At 34.9% G+C, this 23968-nt stretch overlaps 1 protein-coding gene across 2 annotated transcripts in view; it reads right to left on the reverse strand.

Moving 5' to 3' along the window:
* Positions 1-23968, reverse strand: part of PDE4B (phosphodiesterase 4B) — a 234649-nt gene that overhangs the window by 168901 nt on the left and 41780 nt on the right. Inside the window, exon 1 of one of the 2 annotated variants that reach the window (XM_070939482.1) lies at positions 4265-4509. The exons of the other annotated variant lie outside the window; for it this stretch is intronic. Coding sequence (XP_070795583.1) covers positions 4265-4500 — 236 coding nt within the window. The 5' untranslated portion in view covers positions 4501-4509. Of the gene's footprint in view, positions 1-4264; positions 4510-23968 lie in introns of those variants that run through there. 2 annotated transcript variants of the gene reach the window in all.

Raw genomic sequence — 23968 nt, forward strand, 5'->3', positions numbered from 1 at the left:
AAACTCTTCCTGTATATATCTAACTGAAACAGAAAAGTAAACAGCTAAAATAGAACAGACTGGAAAGCTGTTTTGTATAAATGATGACTTGTACAAAAATTGGACGTGGTTATGTGGATTTCACTGCCAGTACTGAATACATTGTCTTCTGTCATGGTTGCCTGTCAAATCAGTTTAATGCAATTCTATACTGCTTCAAGTAGCAGTAGTGATAATGCTCAAAGTATATTATATTTGCTCACCAAGACTAGTCATTTTTTTGACACAATATTCACAATTAAGGAAATAAAACAAAACAAGTAATTTCTAGAGTAAAACAAGCACTTCCCAATCAATTGCATCCAGATCCTCAGATATTAAAGGAACGCAACTCATTTTGTGTCTGTTAAGGGAACAGTCCGTCTGGCTTGTCTACCTTTCTAAAATCTCTCTCCTTATGAATATTGAGAAAAATATAAATAATAAAAGTTTATAATTTTATTCATAGGATGGAATAACATTTCTGGAACAATGTAAGTGGATGAAACATGCCAAATTCCTTAGTAATTAGTACCTTTAATTTTATATCACAGCAGATGGGACAAGAAATCCTAATAGCTGTTCAGAGTAACTAGGATTTAGGGAAAGATTTTAAAACAACACTCTTTTCATTAAGTATTTCAGGTAAATGCCCATGAATCTTTTGTTTTGAGACCTAATGAAATTTGCCACACAGATTGAACATTATAATGAAGAATGTATGGCAATTTTCAGCTAGCTAGCTAGATGTAGAGAGTGAGGGAGATGACCTGGAAACAAATATTCAGAAACTGTTACATAAATAAGAAGGACAGAAGTATTCCAAAGCTCTGGGATAGGAGATAGTATTAAGAAAATGACTCCTCCCTGACTCACTGGGTTTTAAACAGGAAAGCAGGAGAAGCATAATCAGACTTGCAAAATTTGTAATCTATTTCTATGAAGCATATTCGGGCCTTCCTATAGAGTGTTTCCTGATGTGGTCTATTTCAAAGTGTTCACAGATGGAAATGGAAGACCCTGTGACAAATTATAGTGCCCTTCTTAGATATGATAAAACTGATTGTCAGAGAGTAAGGGCAAGGATAAATTGTTAAGATATTTTTTTCTTTAAAATGTAGCCTTTAATCCATTCAGGTAGATAAAACAACACTTATTTTTTATATGGATGGGAAAAGGGAAATAGTGAGAGGAACAAGTGGTTAAACATTTAGCATTCCAGGAAATGATTCTCTCCTGTCCCAAGGTGTTACGATTTGAGGGCAGGAATGTCAGTGAACTGAGTTTAATAACCCCTTTTCTTTTCTTTCCCATCAAGGTGTTTTGTAAGACCAAGCTCCAACTGCTTTAGAAAACAAGTAGCGTATGATATAACATGTGGTAGAATCCCTGAAATATATATATCAAAAGCAATGTGTTACAATTGCTTAACGCCTTGTGAGCCGCCCTGAGTCTCCGGAGAAGGGCGGCATATAAATCAAAATAAATAAATAAAAATGTATCAAAGATAATTTTTGAATAAGAGATAGGAAATATGAGTGTCATTTGATCTGCTTCAAATGACTCAAATTGTCCCAATCATCTTTGAGTTCAGGTTTTGTATTAAGTGGAAGTATGCTCAGTTCATTCTTACACAAGCATATCCAACCCAATCATATGCTCTGAGCCACTTTCCCACTGCAATCAGTGGAGATAGGTATTATTAACCAATTGTATGCACAAATGCAGTTTATATATTTATTACATCTAACAGATTGACACTTATTTTTCCATGTGTTTTTTAAAAAACCAAACAAAATAATATTGTCAGTAAGGGATTGCCTATCTAGTTCCAATGCCATTGTTAGCAGAACCGGGACATGAAGATCTAAAACAAACAGGGAAAACATGCAGAGCAGCATTTCTTGAATTCTTTCCAATCCCTTTTCTGGCAGTGGCCCTAGGAGGCCATTCTATGTAATGAAGTACTGTGTGTTTACTAATTATTGTAGTAAAATAATCTACTATTTTATTAGCTTATGGATTTTTTTTAGATGAATTTCCTTCAAAAAAATTTCTTGGCAGTAATATGAAAATAGTTTGCCATTATCTTATTCCAGGATATTTTTCAACTACCCTAATTAATTTATGATTACCTAATATTATTGCTTTCTTTACAATTTCTAATGAATAGTTGTTTTAATGACTTTGTTAGCCCTTTCTGGATCAAATGCTCTAAAGGGAAAGTTTAAAAAATATTTCCAATTAATGAAAACAGTAAGGATCAAATTTTAGTTTTTTTAAAAAAAATCTGGATTTTAACAGTGTTCTTCTTGCTTCCCCAGAATATAAAAAAATAATTATCCATTTTTTCTGTGGCAAAGAGATGGACATCTCATAGCTTCTGAACCATAGTCCCTAGCAACCCGTTTGCTAACGCAAAGCTCCCCTTTCAAATGGTATCACCAGAATTCCATAACAAATTATCCAAGTTCCAACTGTGCAACGTTTGCTTGATTTGGGAGGATCTGAATAGTTTTAGAGGCAGCTATAAGAATTCAGATCTGCCATTGGAGTAGTATACCAGGTTCTGGAAACAGTGAACAGTAGCCAAATCAAGATAACTTTGCCAATTCATTGATGTTTCATAATCAAGTTGTAACTATTTTCTGCAGAAACTAAGCATTCCAATCTCATTAAATTTTATCTGTAAAATTAAGCACATGCTTCCATCAAGTAATAAACAGGTGGGAATAACGTATTTTACACTGAAGTTTCTGAATCATATGCAAAGACAACCCCAGATATAATAATGTAATTATCTCTCACTGCTAAAACAAAACATTCCTCATATCTCTTATTACATATAAATTTTTTTTGGAATATTGTATTTTTCTATTATCCCTTTATAATGTAGAAAATTAAATTTGCTATCTATATTTTCATCGAAATGGAACTGTTTAGTCCAAATGGAAATGTTTGGACAATCTCAGAAGAAAACAAGTATATATTTTCCCCATGCTTATCTATACTTTAATGCATATCTTCCACATTTCTTTCTCCAGTTCCTTTTTTTAAAACATGGGCACTATCATATCAGCTCACATTTATGGGAAATGAAATTAAATAATAGCCACTGCAACACTGTATAACTGATAGGTGTGAAGAATTTTAAAACTATGAAATATTGAGAATAGATCAGTAGCACTTACTTCTAACACTATGACACATTTCAATTTGGAATGGTAAGCTATTCAAAAGAATGAATTCAAAGATACTATAATTTATATTTTTAAAAATTGTCCCAAATTAGACAAACTTGATAGTGCTATAGTCTACAGTCCGTGATGAATATTATTTTAGTTTGTGATCATGTGACACTTTCTTTTCATAATGGTCTTTCTATTGGTCAGAACTCCATCAATTCCAGAGTGCTATAAGCATATATATAGAAACAGGCAAAGATAAAGTTCTTTTTTAAAAAAAAGTTATTGCTCAGTGGAAAAATAAACTTTTTATAACATGAAGTCTTTTACATTATTTATCTATTCTATAGCTAAAAATGCCAAAGGACAAAAATCCTAATTCAACCACAGTAGAACATCTACATACTTGAGATTGTTTCTCCTCCTAACACTTTCCCTTTCACAATTTGGTTTTTTATTTGCAGATATAACTGAAGCTTTTAAAAAATGAATTAAGACAGAAAACATTACAAGTTTTAAATGATTATGTAGGAATAGAAGGCATAACTATGGAACAGATAGAAAAGAAGCAGAAATTAAGAGAGAAAAACCTACCCATTCTTTAGTATAGACTTTAATTAATGCAGTTCAAATCAGATCAGTTTCAATCAAAAACACAAGGAGCTGAAACACCCAAAATGTTCAATCTAAGCTATCTGACTGCTAGACCATCCTTCAAGATGCTTCACAGAGGGTTATTTTACCCTACAGTCAAATGAAAATCAAAATATAGCAGCCTTGGGTTCTCAAAACACCCCAAAGCAGGATAATATCAATTACATCAGACTAAGAAAATGAATAATTCAGTGAAATAATATTAAAAAATTAGCAAAGGTTAATCTTAATTCACAAATATAGAAATTGTTTATATATGGACAGGAGCTACACAAATGATCCAATTATACATTCTTTTATTACTGCAGCTGATTCTGTAAGAGGAGAGAATGTATTTTTTCTTAAAGTGTAAAAGAAAAAACCACATATCCCCTGCTGAATAAATATCAATACCAAAGTCATCTTACCATGTATGTGCCACTGTGAAACGTCGACGTTGACAGATGCTTTTATTCACCAGCAACTTTCTGAAAAAGCATGGAGAGTTCCTTGGAGAACTGCGGGGGGATATTTTCGGAGAAGTGGTTCTGTTCCCGGACACTCTGGGCAGCTCAAGTTCTAAATGCATTTGTTCTTTGAAAGTCTTTATATAAACATCGGTCTCCGGAGCAGCAAGTTCCCTAGAAGAATCTTTTGCTGTCATAGCTTGGAGATTATGTTAGCTCTCACCATACAGAAAACACAACAATAGCACAGCCCAAAGACATTGCTGGGGATTCAAATGCTGATAACTCGACAAGCTCTGTGCTGATCATTCATCGCATGTAGATCTGAATGAAAAGGCTGCCTAAAGAAATGGCAGCATAATCGAAGAATGGATAAATCAATCCTGTCAGAAAAGAGCTTTATCAGGCTTGGCTTTGCCTCTGAAAATGCACCAAAGTGCTTTCTGTTTCGGTAGCCTCCTTGTGGATGTGGGTTGTCTGCAAGCTACATGGTGTGACACTCACTGAATTCATTCAGCAGCATATGCAGCTCATGAAAAATTCATAAGGACTCCCCGTAAGTCATTTGCCAGATAATGTTCGGATTAAAATACCTAATCAACAGAAATAGAACATGGTGATGTTGTTTCTCCCTGATCTCTGAGAAATGACTGTTCCCCTTCCCATTATCAGACCTAATTGAAAATGGTTAGTTGATATTCAGCTTGTTTTGTTTGAAAGGGTTTTCATTCAGAATTATCTGTTCACAGCTCAGATTGCAACTGCTCCTCCTACGACATGCTGATTGGTTCAAATTATTTTGACAACTGGGTGCTCATCCTTCCCTATACATTAAAACAGCACATTTTATCAGTCTGACAGCTTCAGAACAGATTGTATACAAGACACCAGTTTTATAATCTTTGAACAAATACAAAGGCTATCATAAGAATGTGAAATAAGACTTGTTAGAAATTTAGGGCAAATTGAAATATGCCCTACACCAACAATAAAAAAAAGATCAATAATGAACTATAGCTTTACTAATCCTATGTTTCCTAAAAACTTTAAGACCAGAAGGGAAATGTCAATGCTAGGGTGAAAACCAAGAGTAGTAGGATAGACAGGCAGAAAGCACTTAAACACATTTAAGAATTAAATGATTGCTAACATCTTGCAAAGAAACAATTAACATAGCAACTGCTGAAATCAGGCAAAAAACTTCAAAACTTTATAATCAGAAATGCAAAAAGATGGTGAGTTAGTGCTTGACTCGCTCTAATGATTCTTAAATCAAACCTTTTTAATTGAAATAGGAATACTGTTTTATCTAGTATACTACATTTTGGAACTTACATCTTGGATACTCATCAGCAAATCTCAGCCCTATCACCTAGCTGTGGCTAATCAAATTTTATATTTTTCTTGGTGGCAAAAGAGAGCTACTTTGGCTCCTAGGGGCAATTTACAATGATGGTTATTCCCCTTCATCTTTAAAGTCTTATATACCCTGTTTCCCTGAAAATAGGACATTCCCCAATAATAAGCCCAATCGGGCTTTTGAGCGCATGTGCTAAAATAAACCCCCCCTGAAAATAAGCCCTCCCTGAAAATAAATCCTACCCAAAAATGTTTAACCGCATGCGCAGCTGGTCCCCACTATTTCCTCTGGTTAGGGCTAGGGAGACAGAGCTGGAAATCAGGTAAGATGGCACGAGGAGCCCCGTCTTGCTCCATTGTGCCCCAAAATAATAAGACCTCCCCAAAAATAAGGCCAAGCACTTATTTCGGGGTTCAAAAAAATATAAGACAGGGTCTTATTTTCAGGGAAAGACAATAGCATGGGATCAGGTTATTTGTGGAACTCAGGACATCTGTTCTTCCCAACAGATTGGCTAGGATAGGCATGTTCCAGATCTCATTCCTTAAATGTTTCCATTTTGCGGGACCTAAACAGGGTCCTTTGTCGACTGCAGGATGTGAAGGAATGTAGTAGGCTGGATTCCCAGGAAAGGGGGGAGGTGTATTCCAGAGAAATAAGAGGCAACTCAGTCAAGATATTTTGTGTGAGAGAAAGAGGGTGAAGACAGTTCCCTCCCTAATAATTCTCAAGAATAGATCAATGCATAGTAGAGTGCTTAGTCTGGCAAGATTCTGCCTATAGGTGTGGAAACAATAAAGAACTCAGCTTGGAAGTATCACCATGTGTCATTTTTGGGTTTTCGGCCTGATAGGTGTTTTGAGCCCTGTCCTATGAAACATCCTCCCTCTTGAGATCCAGCAGGTGCCTTTTTACTTTCTGAAAAACAGAAAGAACTGGCTTCTCCAATGTTGGAATAGTATGAAGTCAGAGTGGGAGAAGGTTTGGTTGTGAGCTATCCAGAGTTTAGTTTTTAAGATGGGTAGCCATGTAAATGTTTTAAATGAATAAACAAATGGTTCCTTTCTGGATTTAAATCTCAATCAAAATGGAGTCATCAGTGAAATATGGCTAGTGTTAGGTTTTAGCTAAGAGTGGAGAAATTCTGATTATATTGGAAAGAAATATGAGTGGTAGGTCTTAAATAAAAGTCCTATAGTCCTAGTTCAAATACATAGGCTCTATAGTGTCCCATATGTAAATAACTTTTTAAAATATTTTATTTTTATTTTTAAATTTTATTAAATGTGTTGATAATTTATTAAAATTATTTTATTATTAAAATATGTTTGCTTTAATATATAAATACAAAGAAAAAAGAATAATACAAATGAAAAAACAAACTGGAAAAAATGAAAAATGTTTTGCTATGTCCCACATGAGCTGAAGAAGCTTCTTTGATGAAAAGCAAAACGTCTTCAAAGAAAAAGGAAAACAAGAAAGCCCAGTTGCCTCTTGAAAAAACACCTTTGGGGTATGTTCCACATGCTCTACATGCACTTTATTATGGGCTGTCAAGTTGTTTTCAATTCTTAGCGACCACATAGATAGATTTTCTACATCATGATGTTCTGTTCCTAACCTGGTCTTTCGTGTCTTCTAACATTGCCACTGTAATTAAGTATTATATCGACCTTGTTGCTGGTCTTCATCTTCTGCTCTTTCCTTTCCCTGCATTAGAGTCTTTTCCAACACTTAGGTCTTTACATAATTTGAGCCTGCACTACAATTACAGTCCTTCATGATTCCAAAATTGGATATATAATTTGAAAGCATATTCATGTCTCTAAACTGACTTGATATCTGTATCAACACATTGACAAACAAATAGATATTAAACTGAAATGAGATGATGGTTGGATAAGTTCATATCAAATATATATTTCATGTTTTCTCCATCATTTTGACTTCCAATATAACAAAGGTGACAGCCAACTCTTTTCCAACAAAGTATCCGATAAATATAAGAAAAGAACATTTTGTTGAATGGATTTCATTTTACTAAGAAAAGTACTGAATATATTTTAAAGCCTTTAATGATGCATTTTTAATATGGTGTATCTCCATTATTTATTCCAAAGTTATTCCAAATAATTAATATTTACCCTAACAGTGCTTTTAAAAAAAGGTTGCACATTTGAAATAGCCTACTGAAATGTCTTATTTTAGTGCCAAGAATAATTTAGAAGGCTTAGATGTTGCTAATGCATCTGAACAGAATTGTGAAATCAGAATGTACTTAGTGGACTGTTGCCATTAAAGTGGATAAAGTGCTACGTGGGACAGTTTTAGACTATCCAGATTCCTCTTGCAACAACTCAGAAACTTGATCAGTAATTAGCTGATCTGGGTTAACACAATTAGCCCATAAATTCCTACATATTTCACTCTTCCAAAAAACTCCTACATGTTTCACACTGGATTTATCCCAAAGTATAAATTTAAAATGTGAACAAAGGTGAACATTCTTCTTTCGTCCCAAAATCATTTAAATGAGTCTCTACCATAGGCTGATGTCATAGGTGTCAAACAGCAATTTTTAAAATTTTGTCTGTAACTGTTTTGGGAGTTCATTGCTTGAATTCCATAGAGAAATAGAAGTTAAAATATATTTATGCATATATGTATGAGATGTATACATTTCACATATGTATATACAAAAACAATAAAGCAAAAAATTCAGAAAGTTAATAGCACAATCACATGGTGACTGATTTAACAGATGTAATTGGTTTATCTTCAGATTATATAAATCTTACATCTCCGATATAATAAATCTAGGGTTTTAATCTTCCCATAATTTTTTAAAAAATAATTTGTCAATCTGCTAGAATTATTTCAAAGATATTAATATGGGAATTCATCTGGGTACATATAAACATCTTGAACTAATATTCATTTCCATTTTTATCTTCTGCCATAAGCTAATTGGTGCTTCTAACTTCTTATTTATTCAATATCACTTTGAAATATTTACTACTATATTTTTCCTTTGGAATAAATATTCCAATATACTTAAAAGATTTCAAATACCAAATGAAGTCTCCATTTTTATACATACTTATAAATACATTAGTCTCTATCAACCATATGAGGCTTATTCTAATTAGCAGAGTTACCTAAGATTTTACCAAACAGTGGTATTTTATCAATATATTTTGGCACAGAATATTCATAATTATTTATATGTCATTATACAAGTAGTCCTCAACTTATAACAGTTCATTTATTGACTGTTCAAAGTTATAAAGGCACTGAAAAAAGTGACTTATAATCATTTTTCACAATTAGTCTTTGTAGCATCCCCATGATCATGTGATCAAAATTCAAACACTTGACAACTGGTTCATACTTATGACCGTTGCTGTGTCCTAAGGTCATGTGATCACTTTTTGTGACCTTCTAATAAGCAAAGTCAATGGGGGAGCCAGATTACTTAACAACCAGGTTACTAATTTATCAACTGCAGTGATTCACTTAACAACTGTGGCAAAGAAGGTCGTAAAATGGGGCAAAACTCACTTAACAAATGTCTCACTTAACAATAGAAATTTTGGGCTCAATTGTAGTTGTAAGTCGAGGACTACCTGTATTTCAGCATACAAGGAAAAGTTAAAATCAGCACCACCTGAATTTTATGTCCACAATGCCTTTTGATTCTCTGTTCCTGTATTAAACATAAGATGAAATAAAGAAATCTTCAGTAAAACATTTTGATAAATGTGGAAATAATTCCATTTGTACAAAGGCTGACAAGAGAATATGAATAGCACATTTTAATCCAATTAACAAACAAATCCATATTCAGCCAAAACTTTCTCCATGAATTTGAATTGTACTATATGAAAGGCTTTCCACAAAATCACTTCTGTTGATTCCTGTTTCCTGAATATATATTCATTTAACACAGGGGTGAAATGCTCCCGGTTAGGACTGGCTCGGGCGAGTAGGTAGCGATGGTGGCGGGCAGTTCGGAGAACCGGTAGCAAAAATCCCTGCCCCCGCCCCCCATGCCCAGCTGAGCCCCGCGATCATCAGAGCCTTTTTTTCCTCCAGCTTGCTTACCTTAGCTGCTGATCGCATGATCGCAATCCATGCATCAGCAAGCAACTGGATCTCTCTGCCTGCAATCAAACTAATCGGTGAGCAGCTCTATCTGCAACTTTAAGATTTGTGGACTTCAACTCCCAGCAAAGCTGGCTGAGGAATTCTGGGAGTTGAAGTCTTCAAGTCTTAAAGTTGCCAAGGTTGGAGATCCCTGTTCTATTGGGTACGTTTTTTTCCCCTTTGGGAGCTTTAAAAAAAATAGTTAATTGGGGGGTTTTTTAGTTGTTCTTTTTTTAGACTTAGCCATTTCAAGTTTAGGAAGTTTTAAATTTAGCTGTTTATATAAAAATAAAATAAAATAAAATAATATTTGTGCAACTTTCTGAGATTTAGTGTGTTTCTGTAGTGTTTCACTCTAACTACACAAACACACAAAATCTCACAAAGCTGTATGTGGAATTTTGTGTGTGTGTAAAGTGTGAAAGCTGGTTTTTTGGGCTTTTTATGGCTGTATGAGGTTCCTGCTTGTTGCAGGGGCCATTTTTGGTTGCACCAGTTGCAACCTCTTCTGGATCAGGAGCTCCTGTGCTCTGTCAGTCTGGACTACTACAATGGACTCTATATGGGGCTACCTTGAAGAACATTCAGAAGCTACAACCGATGTAGCATGCAGTGGCTGGGTAGGTTTTAGAACATTTTGCCCACTGAGGTGAGATTGGCTCCCATTCTCCTGACCTTCTGTAAGGGCTTGAAAATCTGACTCTGCTAGTTGGCTTGGGCTCCCAATGGGGATGTATCACAAAGGAGTAGTGGCTGGATCAATAGCAGATCTCATCTCTCCCCCCAAACATTCTGCTCCCTCTCTCCCCATCTTTTAGTCGTAATCTGTATTTTTATTGTGATTAGTTATATGTATGTTAATGATTTTATTGCCTTTAATGTTGTAAGCCACCCAGAGACACCTCGTGGTGAGATGGGCAGCAAACAAGTTTAATAAAGAAATGATAAAATGAAAAAAAAATGCCAATTACTAACCTAACATCACCCAAGACTATTTCCCCTTTATAAAACCAGATTGCATAGGATGAAGTCACAAAAGTAATATTTTCTCTAGCTTATGTGCTAGGAGCACTGACAAAATCTTGGCATCAACATTGAGAAAGAAATTAGGTGACAAACTTGCACAATCAGCAGAAACCGTGCCAGCCTTCAAAATATGTAAGATATATGCTGATTTTTATTCCTACAGTATTGGAGGCTTTAAATTATGCTTTTTTGAATAAATCCAGCAACACTAAAAAAACTGACTCGAAAAATTGCACTTTTGGAAAAAAATTCAATTGTTTTTAAAATAAAAATATGTCCAGTTTCTGTGATTTAACATTCGGACTTTACCTGGATGATTGAGAATCTTCATCAACATTTTTCTGAATAAAGTTTTTCCAGTTATCTTTAATCAGATTTCCAATACTATAGAAATAAAAACACAATATCCATTTATTTGCTTCCTTATATACTTACTTACAGGGGCCTGCATAAATTGATAACATACTGCAAGGAAGTAAATTAAACATGCTTAATTTAAAAATAATGGCATAGTTTTTCCAGAACCCAGCATGCTGTGGATACCAACAGCAGATAGCATAAAGTACACCAAGTTCTTTGGTTATCTTCTAGATTTTAGTAGCTTGGAAGGAACAAATTAAACCAATTTGTTTAAAGGCATAAAAAGGTGTGCATCCTAATTTTTTCTTTTTACAACTTTTTAATTTGTTTTGGGGTGGAATCGGGAAACTGATTGGAGCTGAGGATTTACTGGCCAGATGCCCTTCCTGATGCCTACATGGAGTTTGCAGCAGATATTTTCTCTTTGCGCCCTGCTAGAGAAACCTCTGCCTCTGCCTAGGATTGAACTCTGAACCTTTCGAGTGGGAGACGAGAGGCTTCATCTCTAGGCCACCACGCCACTCTCTTATGTGTATCCTAACACATTTTGCATAATAGAGAGGACAACTGTATATCAATTTTTGTATGAACTTTAAAAGGAAAATTAATCATATGCTATGTGCCTTTCAAGCATACATATTCACTATCAGGGAACAATTTAGCTTATTTTGAGAGACATCTTCCAGTTTTCTAGATATATTTTGAATGCACCATATCTCTGGAAACAAGGATGATGTTTTCAGAGGTGCAAGCTTGAAGGTAAACACTGGCTAGAGACATTTTCCCTTCTGGCAGAGACAAGTCTGTCTTAATCAGAATCAGATTCTTTTTCCCTTCTGGCCTTTGTTGGCATGAGTATTTCAAAATTATATCTCAGCCTTGGGGGAGTGGGGGAAACAGAAAGATTTTTTTCAAAAGTGTGATATTTCAAGTCAATATTGTAGTGTTGCTGGGATTTGATAGAAGAAAGCCAAAAATCAAACACTGACCATTTGATATTGAAAGAATCCTGCCATAACCCATAGATACTGCAAGCTAGATAGTGAATGGAATACTTTTTTTGCAAGGTATTTGTGAAATCCAACTTGCATACTGTATCAGAGAACTTTCTCCCTGGCTTAATTTAATATCCCATATTGCCTATTTAATATGCTATCCTGAGTCACCCAGAATCCTTGAGAGTTGGGTAGCATACAAGTTTAATAAATTATGGCTGGTCACATAGTAAACCAGATATTTAGACTGTACTTGACATTTTTTTCTAGCTTTGAGTCATTTCCAAGGACCAAGGATAGGCAGATAATAATGATTAATATTAAATGTATCATCACAGGATGTAAACTGTTCCAAGTAAAGTTGCCTTTTGCAATTGACTGATAGTGATTTTGTCAATGCTGGTAATGTTCAGGTGATGCTCCAGAAGTTTTGGAATTGCATCCAAAGAGCCTTTGCTATTGTTGCTATCTTTGCTTTCTTTCTTTCAGTCATTCTAATTCTATTTGCGGATCTTTATATTTTGTCGTTCTCCTGTTCTTTCTTTTCTATTATCTCCAGCCATAGTAATGTCCACTATCCAAACTTTTTTTTATTTTTCTTACCCCACAATTATTAAGTCGGGATGTGTGTGAAAAAAGCCCTCCTGTACCTTAGTTTCACTTACAGTATAAATATTTCTAACAATTCTATGCTGCCAATGTGCTCAGATCATTCTTTGGCAAGTAAAACTGCTACTTTTTTAAAAAAAATCATAACATCCCTCATTAATTAAATGACTCAGTTTCATTGGTTTCCAAAACCAATTAAAGTCCAAGTAAAGTCAAAGTACACAATGATACATAAAGCCTTGCACATTTTAGGTCTAAGCTATGTACAGGTCTTTCTACTCCTGAATAGCCTCCTTGGATTCTTAGGTCATTCATGTTTTTATGGATATATTGACATCACCAATCACTGCATATTTCTCTGCGGCAGCTTGGATTTTATGGAATAAATTGCTACTGGATTTGAAGCAGCAGCCATCCTTAATACAATTTACGGGAGAGTTCAAAACATATTTATTTTCATTGGCCTTTTAATACTAATGCTTACCTTTTACAGTTTGTATCAGTTACATGTTTTATTGTTCTTTGTAAGCCACCCAAAGCTATTAAGGAGAATGACAGACATATAATTTTTTTTGAAATAATCAAAATATTGTTGCCTTTATTAGCCTAAAAGGGGCATTTGATTCAATTCTCAAAAATAGGTTTTGAGTAGAAGTGAAGTGTTCTGTATCAGTCAAAGTGCAATACTTTGGATTACGAAACTGCATAATAATATTTCAGTGCAAGTCCTGTTTGCCTCAGGTTGTCTCTCTGCAGCAATTCGTAACATTCCTTATTTTCAACATTTATATTAACTCTTTAACTCAAGCTATTAAAAATAATGAAAAATAATGAATTTCATCCCCCTAAGCCAGCAAGCATTCCTGTTTCAATTCTTCTTTATGTCATGTATCCAATCTTTCCACCAAGCAAATAGGCTAATAGTGGAGCCTCCAAATCTTTTCCTTGGTCTACATAAAACTCTGTAGTAAAACTCTGCATCAAGCCTTTCAAGACAAAAGTAGCAATTTTTACTAAAAGGTTTAGTAGCTGTAATTATCATGTGGAAATAAATTAGATCAATATAAAATAAATCAAGGCTTTAAAATATCTCAGAATTATTTTTCATTTTTATGTTCCTTGGAAGAAAAAAATAAGAAATGTCACTTATTGGGCCCCTAGGACGGCCAACAAAATTCTGCATTTTGCTGGCAGCAATCATAAGCTCATAGCTATACACATTTTAAAAGCTAAGGTGATTAGCCTTCTGCTGTGGGTTCATGAAATTGCATTTACCAAGATTCAAGACTCCTTAAAATGGTCAAATTCAAATGTTTTAAAGCTTTGCTCAGTTCTTCAGAGTGTGTCCAACATTTTATTATTCTTACAATCTGGACTAGTTCCTTTAAAGGCTCAGATGAAGCTTTTCCACTTTGAATTCTGATCAAAACTCACCTTCAGCGAGAGGTATTTGGCTTTTTTCACCTTTTTGCATAGTTTGCAGTCACCATGGATAAGAAGCACTGAACAAAACCCCAGATTCTGGGATCATCCAGACCAATATTTAATCCCATTTGGACATATGAGAAAAAATTTCTAACAGAAGCAATGTGTCTTAGGCACTGAGCTCCAGAATAATAGTGGTAAAATTTATCCTTATTGTGTAGCTATGAAATTTGAAGATTTCATTCCAGCTAACTATTATCAAACACCCACACATGCCCCATTTCTCCCTGCTTCAGTGTATTCCCATCTGACCTTGTGAAAGGAGATATAACAACATCCTTATACAAGATTGATTAAAACCCTACCCAATGGGGAAACTGAATCTGTCATGCATATCTTGTTGTGCTGCTCATACTATAATGCTAAGAGTGTAGAATTAATAAACTCTTTGCCACAGAATTGCCTTGGCTAGTTTTGATGGAATGGGAGCAACTAAGATGATTAAAGGCCTGGAGACAAAAACATATGAAGAACGATTGCAGGCATTGGGTATGGCTAGTCTAGAGAACCCCTTCATGTATTACTGCCTTGTCGTGGCAAAGGGGCAAAAAGATATGACACTAGAAGATGAGCCCCTCAGGTCGGAAGGTGTCGAATATGCTACTGGGGAAGAGCAGAGGGCTTGTACGAGTAGCGCCAGAAAGAATGAAGCGACTGGGCCAAAGGCGAAAGGACGCTCAGCTGTGGATGTATCTGATGCTGAAAGGAAAGTCCGATGCTGTAAAGATCTATTCTCCACAGGAACCTGGAATGTAAGATCCATGAATCAAGGCAAGCTGGACATGGTCAAACAAGAGATGACCGCAAACTAAAATAGACAGGAATGCGTGAATTTAATTCAGATGACCATCAGGTACACTACTGTGGGCAAGAATCCCTCAGAAGAAATAGAGTAGCCTTCATAGTCAATAAAAGAGTAGGAAAAGCAATACTGGGATACAATCCCCAAAATGACAGAATGATCTCAGTTCGAATTCAAGGCAAACCATTCAATATCACAGTAGTCCAAGTCTATGCCCCAACCACTGGTGCTGAAGAGGATGAAATTGACCGATTTTATGAAGCTCTACAGCACCTTATAGAATTAACACCAAAAAATGATGTCCTTATCATGGGGGATTGGAATGCTAAAGTAGGAAGCCAAAAGATAACCGGAATAACAGGCAAGTTTGGCCTTGGAGTACAAAATGAAGCAGGGCACAGGCTGATAGAATTTTGTCAAGAGAATACGATGGTCATAGCAAACACTCTTTTCCAACAACCCAAGACTCTACACACGGACATCACCAGACAGTCAACACAGAAATCAGATTGACTATGTTCTCTGCAGCCAAAGATGGAGAAGTTCTATACAGTCAGTAAAAACAAGACCAGGATCTGATTGTAGCTCAAATCATGAGCTTCTCGTTGCAAAATTTAGGCTTAAATTGAAGAAAGTAGGGAAAAGCACTAGGCCACTCAGATATGAACTAAATCATATCCCTGATGAGTATACAGTAGAGGTGAAAAATAGACTTAAGGAATTACCGTATTTTTTGGAGTATAATACGCACCTTTTTCCCCCCCTAAAAGGGGGTGACAATTTAGGTGCATCTTATACACCAAATGTAACCCCGCCCACCCATTGGCCCCCCATCCTTTGGCCTCTGCCTCCCAGCAGTTACCTCCTTGCAGCAAACAGCAAGAAAAAACAGCTCCTTTCAGCTTCAACACATCCTAATTAGCACAAGTTAATTAGATCAGCCTCCTGACTCTCAGCTATTTTGGCCTCAGCTCTCTGGCGCAGGCTGCATTCTGCTGCTTGCTGCAAGGAAGAAAATTGCTGGAGCAGATTTTTTTCCCCTTGTGCTAATCAAGCTATGCTGAAAACGAAAATGAAAGTAAAGCAGGCAGTTTGCTGTAACGAGGCAAAATTGCTCAGAGGCAGAGGCAGAGGCAGAGGCAGAGGGAGATTTCTTTTTCTTCTTTTCTTCACCAAAAAAGGTAGGTACGTCTTATACGTCAAAAAATACAGTACTCACAGAGTAGAGAGGTTGCCTAAACAAGCTATCTCTTCTTGAGCTGCTATTCTCCATGGTACAAGGCTTTCCTAAAAAGAGCTAACATCTGTGACCTTAATTAATTGCTTAGAATCTTCCTGCCAACTGAGGCTGCATCTTGAAACTGACCAGATCTTAAACTGTTTCACCTTGAAGACTTTTATTGTCAAGAACATAAAATTTGGTTGTAAATCTGTGCATTGATCAGAAAATGATTTATTATTACTACCGGTATTACAATTATATTTGTGTAACTTACAAGGTAGCCCCTAAACAAAGAATGACTGTAATGCATATTGACAGTCGGTCTTTGACTAACTTAAAACTAGCAATCTAGTATATTATTATTTATACTAGTTAGTTAGTTTTAAGTAAGTCAAAGACCAACTGTCTTTGTTTATTATTTATACTATACTATACTATACTATACTATACTATACTATACTATACTATACTATACTATACTATACTATACTATACTATAATCAGTATTAACTTATTTTTTTCAAAAACAGACTTGGCTATAATTAAAGTAGATGTACTAAAACATGTATAGGATTTAAGGAAAAATAGAAAGAGGCCTTTTAGGTTATTAGTTCCAATACCTCACAAAATACATGTATAGCAATCTAAACACAGGTGAGAACTTATTAGGTAGATGAATATCAGATTATTTGAAAGATGCTCTTCCCCTTCCATCAGAGTATTTACAGGAAGATCAAAACATCCAAACCACAGCTGTGAAGCCCAGTTCATTTTTTATGTTCATGTAAAAGGTTTTTGGTGATGCAGTCATAACTACCATCTTGACTTTTTTTGCCATTTGTCCCTGAGATACCTCTGTCCTCAGTCTTCTTTTTACAAAACTAAACTCATTGTTGTTTCTATCTTTCTTTTTATGACTTGGTTTCTAGTCTCCTGGTTATTATTCTTGCCATTCTCTGAACCAGTTCCACTTTGTCCGAATTCCATTTGGATACAGTATTCAAGGTCAAAACTGAATGGAAATAATACTTCATATTATCTGAAAACTATACTTTTTATGTAGCTTTTTGGAACCCTGTCACTTGCTGACTTATATTTAATTTCTATTCAATTATGATGTCACCACCTTTTCTACAAATAGAGTTCTGAAGCCATTCTGTACCTCAGCATTTGATTTCTGTTTTCTAAGTAGAGGACTTTGCATTTGTTACATTTAATTCTATTGTTTTCATAGCAACAAAATTTGATGAGTGGCTTAAATCCCATTCACTTTTATCTTTATCTTAATTGTTACTAAATGCAAAATTTAACATTATACACTGGATCTTCCCTTCTCAGCCTGAGCCTCCTTATCCTCTATCAATTTCCCCCAAGCTTCTGCATGAAGTATATAATAGGTCTTCAAGAAGACAAATTGCCCCTTTCATCTGCTAATTCTTCAACAGAGGAAATTAACTGTATATCATTCTAATCCAATGTTTCAAAAACAAGTTGACATCATGGATTATGAAAGCCTTTCAACAAAAAACAGGAATGTCAAAAAGAACAATTTACCTGATTGATAATCTATATATTTTTGTTTTGGGGATGTGTTCTTGTTGCTACTTTTCCATTTTATGGTGTTGACCAAGGTTTTTTAGATCTCTCAGAATGTCAGTTCCTCTTAAAGTTATTATAATCTCAGCTTGTTAGTTTTTTAGAAATCGAGAAAAGCAAGTATCCTAAAATGATATTTTTTTTGTGTTACTCAAAATGGCTCCAGGAGGCTGCATATATGCTTGTTTTGTGCTGTTTTTAAAAGTAGTGACAACTATGACAGCAAATCATAGTATCAAAGCAGAAGAGAGGAAGAAAGTTTAAATTAAAACCAGAGAAGAATGTCAATATAAGAAATACTGGAGAGATAGAGGCAGATAGAAAGCAGACAGGGGAAGGGGACAGTGATTAAGGCAGAATTTTATTTTTTTAAAAAATTTGATTTATATGCCACCCTTCTCCGGAGACTCAGGGCGGCTTACAATGCGTTAAGCAATAGCCTTCATACTTTTGTATATTTATACAAAGTTGGCTTATTACCCCCACAAACTGGGTCCTCATTTTACCTACCTTAGAAAGGATGGAAGGCTGAGTCAACCTTGAGCCTGGTGAGATTCGAACTTACAGTAATTGCAGACAGCTGGTGTTAATCACAATGCTTTCAGTCTGCTGAGCAGTGATGAAACCTGGAACTGGTTAAACTGACCAACTGAATTGTATGCAGGTAGGCTCAGGGAGAGATGATTAGGCTGAATCATAATTAGAACATCTTTTAGAACATAAAAGAAAAAGGAGATAAAACTACCTATTTTCTAAGCGAGTCAGAAATTTGAGGAAAATGTTCCACTCTCTGAAGTGAGAAAATAAATCCAGTTAAAGTTCTTTTTGTTAAACTGCTAATATTGTAAGATTGTCCTAAATCCTAATTGGAAGATTTGCAATCCTGTAGTTATTACATATTAGAAAATGTCCTGTCTTCTGATAATGGAAGCTCCTTATAAAATACCGTGACAAATAGTTTAAGGCCTAAACTCTGCTATATACAAATAGAAGGCAATACACTGGTGTTGACTTATCCATAAACTACTTGAGTTTTTTTACTAACTCCCTAGACTTCCCAGAACAAGCACAGTGTATAACATTCACAAGCATAAAGCTAAAATATGCTAACAAATTATTGCATTTATATTCTTCCTAAGTCTTTAACTCCTTATAACTCAAAAGACTATAAACATAAACTACTTAAAAATTATTTCATTTATAAGCTATATGTATCTTCTTGTTCGGATACTTTTTTTGTATATAGTCAATCCATCTTCTCCATTCTGATATATATCTTTCATTTGAATGGTCTTTAAGGTATGATGAAATTTTTGCCATCTCTGCCAAATGCACAACTTTTAGTATCCATTCCTCAATGGTGGGTGGATCTTCCTTCTTCCAATACTGTGCCACCAGTAACCTGGCAGCTGTTATTAAGTTCAAAACCAACTTAGTCTCTATTACAGTACAATCCGTAACTATTCCCAGCAGAAAAAAACTGTGGTGTAAATTTAATTTTTTTCCTTAAAATATTTTGAATAATCCACCATATTTTTATCCAAAAAGCCTTAATTTTTTTACATGTCCACCATATATGAAAATATGTAGCATCTTCACACTCACATCGCCAACACTTAGGTTGTAAATTTGGATACATACAGGCTAGTTTTTTTGGGTCTAAATGCCATCAAACTACTTGAGTTTTAATGTAGTAACCCAAATTAGCTAAACATATATAGAATCAAGTTATATCTCCCACTCTTCAGACTATCACTCATTACATGTGTACAACATAAACCATGCAGAAAGGATAAATACACTAATTATTCTCAGCAATTATACTAAATGTGTACACTCCCAAATGAGTTTATGGAATCAATACAAAAGTGATTTTATTTTGAAATAAAAAATCAAGAAAGAAAATCTTTCTTACCAATTTATATGGTAAGAATTTATAATATTCTTACTTTATATTTTGGTCGTGATCCTTAAGAATAGACTAGATTTATTTTTAAAAACTCTTAAGATGTGTATGCTATCACTTTGAATTACTATTAACAAATATGCATTTTAATTAAGATTTTCAACACTAAAACGTTTTGGACTATCTGCACTATAGAAGTCAAATTGTCAGTATAATGACAGGGCATAGTACAGAATTGGTGCACTTTATATTCCTTGCTTACAAAGTATAGGAGGTTTGGTTGATTCTTTCCTTATAATACTAATGGCAGAGTAATTGGATGCTTCTCCCAGAAGGTACATTCTATGAAAGCACATTATTTAGATAAAATTAGTTACAAGATTTTTCTTTCTGTCACTTAGGTTATTGTACCATATAAAAAGGATTAGCAACAATGAGTCAAACCAAAAGAAAGAAAACTTCATATAAACAGATGCTATATCTTCTTAGCACAATGTACTTTAAAAGTCAAATGATAATGATAACCCTGTCAACTTAACTAAAAAGCATGATTTCAACAAATTACAGATAAACTGGCACTAGTTCCCCCACCTCCACATAAAAGAACAAAAATGGAACTTTGGGAAATTCCATTTAACAGATGTTTCTATTCTGTACAAAAATATCACATTTTGGTTTAAACAACTCTTTACAACCAATATGGTAAAATGCTGTTTAGTTTGGGAAATCTGGGTTCACTAATTGGATAGCCTTGGGCAAGTCAACATGTTCTCAGTTCTCTTTATCTGATCTGAGTTTCTGGGCCTTTTTTTCTGCTGACAAACTGCAACTCTGTGTTGCTCTCTGGGAGACTCAGATAGCTATTTCTGCCTCTTAAGGCATCTTCGGTGAGCCACACCCACTTCTCAGATATCCTCCCTGTAAAGGTACAATGTGAATGGGATTTCACAGAACTAGGGCTGTAGAACAACTAAGTTTACGTAGGTAAAACCTGGCTAGAAAGAATATGCACATAAAAGCCTACGAAAAAGGAAAAAAGACATATATATATATACACACACACAGGCCTACGAAAAGAAAAGAATATATATATATATATATATATATATATATATATATATATATATATATGTGTGTGTGTGTGTGTGTGTGTGTGTGATTATACTCTGAGTAAATGAATTAAAATACTAGTTTCGTTTTTTAATTCATTCATAGCATTTACTGTATGTCTCATCTCTGAGACCTCAAGGCATCCCACATAGTTTGCCTCCTAATTTAATCACCATTCATTCCTATGGGATAGGTAGATCTGAGGCAGACTAAATTTTTTCAACAAGCTCAGCTTTTCATTGGGGACTTGACCAAGGTCTTCTTAGTTCAAGTCTAATACTCTTAATTATATCCGTCTGCAAAATCTCTGTATACCATCTCAAATCCAACAGTGATTTGAGAGCAAATATATTTCACATGTTATTCCTAAGGTATTCCAAAATTTTTATGGACCTTTTTTTAATATGTGGTGAATAGGCAATCAATGTTGTTTGTTTTGGGAAGTTGGATGTCTGGTATCTCATAATTGTGTTCTGCTCACAATTATTCAGACTAGTTCTATTTACAGCTTAAGGTTCCTTCTCTCATGTCCTGGTTTCTTCATCTCCAATGGCAAACAACACTCCCAAGAAAAAAAATCTATTTTGTTTTTAAGTTTTGAATTTTCAGTTTCAGTTTGGGGTCAAGTCACTAGATACTTTAAAAGGCATCACTGTGCCACCAAAGCTAGATGTTTTTTGTTACAATGGACAATGATAAAGTCCCTCTCAAAAATCCATTGATCCAGACAAAGAAAATGTTGTTGATTGATGCAGAGAAAAAAAAGGCGTGAACAACATGTTCCTAATGCAATACACTGTTGGTGAAGGAGGAAGGCTATTTGTGGAACAAGTGGCACCTGTTTCTTATATTTTATGAGAAAGAATTATCCCATTCTTCCCTTCCCAGTTTGTTGGTAACATCAGCTATTTCACAGCTGAATTCTTCCAGAAGCTAGCCTCTAAGATGTTCTTTTAAAAAGGAAACTGTCCTCATCTTTTACTTGAAATTTGTAAGATGTTCTATTAACCAGAAACCACAGAATGTGATTTAAATTCTATGATTCAGTAAAAATAAGACTTGAATATTCAAATGGAAATTTTAAATGCATTTTAATTCCTTCAATTACGGTACTATATTCCATAACAAACAATGGAATTAGGATTTTAAATTGTTTATATGTAAATTATCACATGTGGCATTGAATGTCTCTGAAGTCTTTCCAAAAACTAAAATGTTTAACAATTATAAGGAGGCATCATGGTGCTTTAGTGAATAGCAGGTTGATTCAGAAAAAAAATATGCAAAGTATTTCTTCCACACTTATGTTTTTAAAAAATACTATATTTAAGCAAAAGGTAACTATTTAAATATTTAAATTATATTTACTAGTAGTAATAATTATCAGTTCTAAGTATTTTCACTTTAATGGTGGATCTTTAATTCAGGGTCTCCAAAAAGCAAAAATAACACATTCAAGCCAGCATATTGTTTTCCAAGACCTCCATAAATGGATTTAAAGCAGTGGTGGGTTCCTCCAGGTTTGGTCCGGTTCGGCCGAGCCGGTAGCGGTGATGATATGACATCACCGAACCAGTTCTTCCCCCCCCACCCTCCCACCCCCCCACATTATTCTTACCTTTTATTTGGTCCCACCCCCAATCTATTGCTGCCTCCTGAGTCCCAGCTGATGACTAGAGGGAAAAAAACTGTTTAAATTCTTGTCACGGGGCTTCAAAGGGCCGTCCTACAGCTGATCAGTGTTAAAAGCAAACAAATGAGTCAGGTCGTAAGTGTGAGGACCTTCCAGAAATGACTCTGACCAGCTAGCCATGCCCACCTAGTCACATGACCTCCAAGCCACACCCACAAAATAAGCCACGCCCACAGAACTGGTAGTAAAAAAATTTAGAACCCACCTCTGGTTTAAAGATCATCGAATACTTTTGGGGACACACCCTACACAGTTTGTTACAGTTATTGTATTCCAACCATTACTTTGGACAAAGAAATGTTTAGTAATCTTTCAAACAACACTGGAAGTTTTTAAGAAGAGATTGGACAACCATTTGACTGAAATGCTATAGGGCTTCCTGCCTGAGCAGGGGGCTCAACTGCAAAGCCTCCAACGGCCCTTCCAACTCTCTTATTCTGTAAATCATTGAAATCATTCAATTTTCAAACCTGAAAATCCTGCTATTTAATGCCAGATAAATTATTGGTAAAACAAGACTTTTACCAATAACAAGTCCCATCACATACAGCAGGACCGAAGAGACAAGTCTTTTCTCTCATGACACCTCCATGGAATATTATCCTGATATTGGTATTATCCCTGATATCATATCCTAACCCTTAAAACATGACTATGCCAATAGATTCAGGGGTCTCAAAGCAGTAAATTAGTGAGATGGCTTTGTTCCCCCAAAAAACAACTCTCTCTGCTACTCTGTTATTGGTAACTTTGATTGTGTTTTAATTGCTGATTTTTTTTAATTCTTAGTTTTTTATTATTACTTTTTATTGTACACCACCCAGAGTCACAAATCTCCGAGATGGATGGCTATGTAAAAATGATATATATAATATATACAATTAATTAATTACATCAAGTATACTCTTGTACAGCACATTAGATAAAATGAATGATAAAATATGATGTATTTTATGAACTATAAAGCAAGCTGTAGTTAAAATAATTGTAGCTGATTCCTCATTGAGAACTTCTTCGGCATTTAAATCTAGTCAGTTTAGAATATTTATTAAAAATATTTAACAGTTGCTCTATTATTCATGGGTAATCACAGTTGGCAAAATGAGATGTGAACTGCTTTAGAATATTCTTCTGAAGTGTGCAGATGGATATTTTATTAATGACTTCAAAACCTAAGAAAGCTTTCTACAGAGAAATATGTAGAAAAACGTGAATAATTGGGAAGTTCCATTACTCCACCAAAAGGAAGGGCAAATAGCCGGTTCATTGATATTCAGCTTTTATTGTTATATTGATCCTTAACCACTTCAGGCTAATACTTTGTATTAGGGGTTGCTCCTCTGTCCTAGTCCTAT

This window comes from Pituophis catenifer, unplaced genomic scaffold (assembly GCF_029215685.1).
Source record: "Pituophis catenifer annectens isolate HBS135680 unplaced genomic scaffold, rPitCat1.0.hap2 SCAF_3, whole genome shotgun sequence".
NCBI classification, from domain to species: Eukaryota; Metazoa; Chordata; class Lepidosauria; order Squamata; family Colubridae; genus Pituophis; species Pituophis catenifer.